At 44.4% G+C, this 3,535-nt stretch overlaps 1 protein-coding gene across 5 annotated transcripts in view; it reads right to left on the bottom strand.

Annotated features, from left to right (window-relative positions):
• Positions 1–3,535, bottom strand: part of mllt10 (MLLT10 histone lysine methyltransferase DOT1L cofactor) — a 64,048-nt gene that overhangs the window by 25,347 nt on the left and 35,166 nt on the right. For all 5 annotated transcript variants that reach the window (XM_015034718.1, XM_015034716.1, XM_015034714.1 and 2 more), the window contains exons 7-8: positions 2,372–2,470; positions 809–1,145 (exon numbers count right to left, since the gene is read on the bottom strand). In XM_015034718.1, the coding sequence (XP_014890204.1) occupies positions 809–1,145; positions 2,372–2,470 (436 nt within the window). The remainder of the gene's footprint in view (positions 1–808; positions 1,146–2,371; positions 2,471–3,535) is intronic.

Genomic DNA, 3,535 nt, shown 5'->3' with positions numbered 1-3,535 from the left:
AGTGATCGGTATCGGTGATCGGCCCTCATAAGTGATCGGTATCGGCAGGAAAAAACCTGATCGGCACATCTCTAGACAATTACAAACAGAGGAAGCGAGAAAGGAGGAAGAGACGATGGAGAGGAAAGGAGGGACAGAGAGAAGATTTGGGGAGGAGAGAAAAAAATTCAACTAATTAAAAACAAGAACTGCAGCTGTGGAGGTTTCCACTTTACTCTTTTGGGAGGAAACAGATAACTTCAATCATAAATTATAATCTCTTCCTGATCATATAGTCCTCCCATTTATCAGAGGAAGGAAGTGTCTCTGAAGGACAGAGATTCAAAAAAACAAAAAAAAAATAAAAACAAACTGAGCTACACCACAAAACACGCATTGAGCTGACGAGAGCTTCAAGGTTTAAACAGAGCAAAACAAAAGAGTCCAGTATGAATGCCGCCGCCGCCTCTCACGGCGTCTGTGTTTGTGTGTTTGGCAGACAGGGCCCCAGATTACAGGAGCCAGTCGAGACCAAGCAGTGATTACAGAGCCACACACATACACACGCAAACACACACACGAGTCTGGTGCTGGAGCGAGATCCACTCAATGACACAGCACTTCCACAAAACACACCAATCACCTGCTTATTTGGGTCTTACTAGCATCGCCGGGCTCTGCAGCTGCAGGTCTTTGCGGTCCAGTTTTTTGTTGGACAGAGTGCTACCGGCAGATGATTTGTTGCCCCGCTTCCACTTTTCTAACCGCACGGAGAATTCCCAGTTGTGTGAAAATTAACATACGGAAACATTTGCTGCTATTAATTCACCTTGATGGAAAGGCCCTGTGGAAGCGGAGGCAGATGTGGAAGAGGTAGCCATGGTGACCACCGCTGAGGGCAACGGTTTCCCTGACGAGGTGAGAGACTTGCGGCCGCCTCTCTGTCCGACCGTGTGAGCGCCGCCGCTGTTCTTCTTGTTCTTGCCCTCGGCCGCCGCCTTGATCGTGTCTGCGGCCAAGCCATCTTTGGAGGCTCCCCCGGAGAGTGCGGACGACACTTCCTGGAAGTTGGCGTTGGTGAAGCGGCCCGTGTTGTCGTCCAGTCGCTTCTGAGAGGACGCGGGCAGCGAGGTTACTCCTCCACCAGAGGCGGTGCTGTTATAGGCCTGGGGGATGGAGGGAAGAAGGGAAAGACAAGGGGGGAAAACGGTGAGGACAACAAAAATTTTGTGAGAAACCATGACAGGCACCAAAAACAACAAAAAAACAAAACAGAACCTAGAGTAAGGAACTCAGACGTGCGGTATCAAGTCAAACTTAGTTCTTTTTAATACCTTTTAATGCCACCTTGAGTGAAATTAAAGACTGAAAAAATTATAAACATAAGGAATGGTTGCGGGAGTCTGCTTTGTTACAATCAAGCATAGCAAAATCCACACCACATAATAAGTAACAAAAGTGTGTATGATTTGTGCTAATGTTGTATCGGGTCAATGTCCGTATCAGGCACAGAAAAAACAGCAAACTTTCTGGGGACTCTGTGTTTCTCGCATTGCATAAATCTCTCTACAGTCTTCATAACCAAAGGGTGAAGCTTAAAATTTTTTTTTGTTTTTCTTGCACAGAATACACCTGACCTCGTGTCAGTTGGCAACAGAAATGAACCAGTGGTAAAAAGTAACATCATCTGGCCGACTGGTGATAAATTTGCACTTATTATAGAAGAAAAAAGGTAGCTAGCTAGTGAGCAGGGGTATATAAGCAACTAGCTAGCAGTAGCTTCAACCCCTTGGAGTTACAGAAAGCAATGAAGATGTTTGAACGCAACTTATTGGAAATGTTTGCCTGATAGAAAAGTCCAGCGAAAAGAAAACTATGTATACATGATTACAGAATCCTGCCACGACAATATTTTATACCTGTGATTAACCCATTTAAGGTTAACTTAATTTTTTTTTTAATGAATTCAAGGCATTTTAAGGCTTTAATTTTAGATACTTGAATTTAAAACATTTTTAAGGACACCCTGAAGAACCAAGAAGAAAACAGCACTCCAACTAGCGCTGCACAACATAGGTAAAACTTAGTTATACTTATTGTTCTTGACCACTGTTCTCGGTTTATCACTTTATGCTGTCGCATCGGGTCAATATCGGTTTTGCATCGAAAGTTAAAACGTTGTTCTGGGACACTAAAAGCTAAAAAATATTACTAAAGTTTGTTAGAAATATAGAGCAGATATTCTTCACCAACGTTTTTGTTTTGTTTTTTAATCACAAAACTAGCCTGGATGGTGGATAAATGATAAGATGGACTGTTGATAAACTGATAGATGGATAGACAAATGGATGATGGGAGGATGAATGGATGGATGGATGAAAAATGCTCTCACCTTTTCGGGGACCATGATGTTTGGAAGAACGAGAGAGGGCGACATGTCCATGGAGCCTTTCTTGTGTTTTGGTTTGTGTCTGTCTCGCTCCTTGTGTTTCTGACCATGTGGAGTAAGGAAACAAAAACAAAAACAAAAAAAAACACACAAAAAATCAACAACAGATGAGTGAAGGGAATGTTCATAAATATTGAACACTAGTGCAAAATCTTATCACTGAAACATTCGGGAAGCATGTCTGTAAGAAATATTTGGAGGATGACCAGAAAATTTGGTCAGGTATAAAAAATTATCAGAATAGAAATAACAGAAAGAAAAGCATTGCTGCATTTTAATGGCTCAATCTGGAGATTAAAGCCCAGACAGCCACAAAAACAAAGAGACTGATGGAGGACAGATAAAAAGGGGTGTTTAACATGCTGCTGTATAGAGAAGAGAGTACTAAGTGGCTTGTGCCGAACCGCTCAGGGTCTTCCCGTTTCAGCCAATCATATCGTTCCTCTCAGACCATCAAAGCTCAATTTACACCTCCGCCGGCGCACGCAGACACCGTCACCCTCCTCTCGCACCAAAGGTGGCGACTGGGCGCCAGCACATTTACACCTCGCCGCGTGCACGACCCACACCGCCACACATTTTTCTGCGTATGCGTACACACACAGACATGGTGCACGAGCTCTTCGAACGCACACTTGTGCGCGTGTGCAGACGCGCGTAGTCCGGAGAATATGGTGAAAATATGCGAAAGATCCCGAGAAGCGGCGAGGGACTCAGCATGTTTGGGACGTTCTGACACATATGAAACAGCAGAAACGGGCCCTTCCCCCCACCAGAACACGGCTCTCTCTCTCCCCACAGGGTTTTATTAAAGGCTGACTGCATGGAGGCTTGTGACAGTTTAGCCAGACTTCCTTCATGAGTGGCGGTTAACAGAATCCACAGCCGAGTCAGGAGATAGCAGCTTTGTTGAGTTCCCTCTGCATGCTGGCTTCCGATAACGCTGAAGGGTGAGAGTTAAGAGTCACATCTGGATGTTCTGATGAGGCGGCGTAAAGAATATTGCCCGTCTAAAATCGTTGGGAGGGGAGGGGGGGGGGGGGGGGTGAAAAAGTATTTTATTTTTTTGGGAGTTTTTTTTTTTTTTTTGGCTAGCTTTTAATTTTG

Source organism: Poecilia latipinna, unplaced genomic scaffold, assembly GCF_001443285.1.
Source record: "Poecilia latipinna isolate Pla-1442-1.1 unplaced genomic scaffold, P_latipinna-1.0 Scaffold309, whole genome shotgun sequence".
NCBI lineage: Eukaryota > Metazoa > Chordata > Actinopteri > Cyprinodontiformes > Poeciliidae > Poecilia > Poecilia latipinna.
The sequence above is the reverse complement of the archived record's forward strand: the minus strand, read 5'-3'. Positions and strand labels throughout refer to the sequence as shown.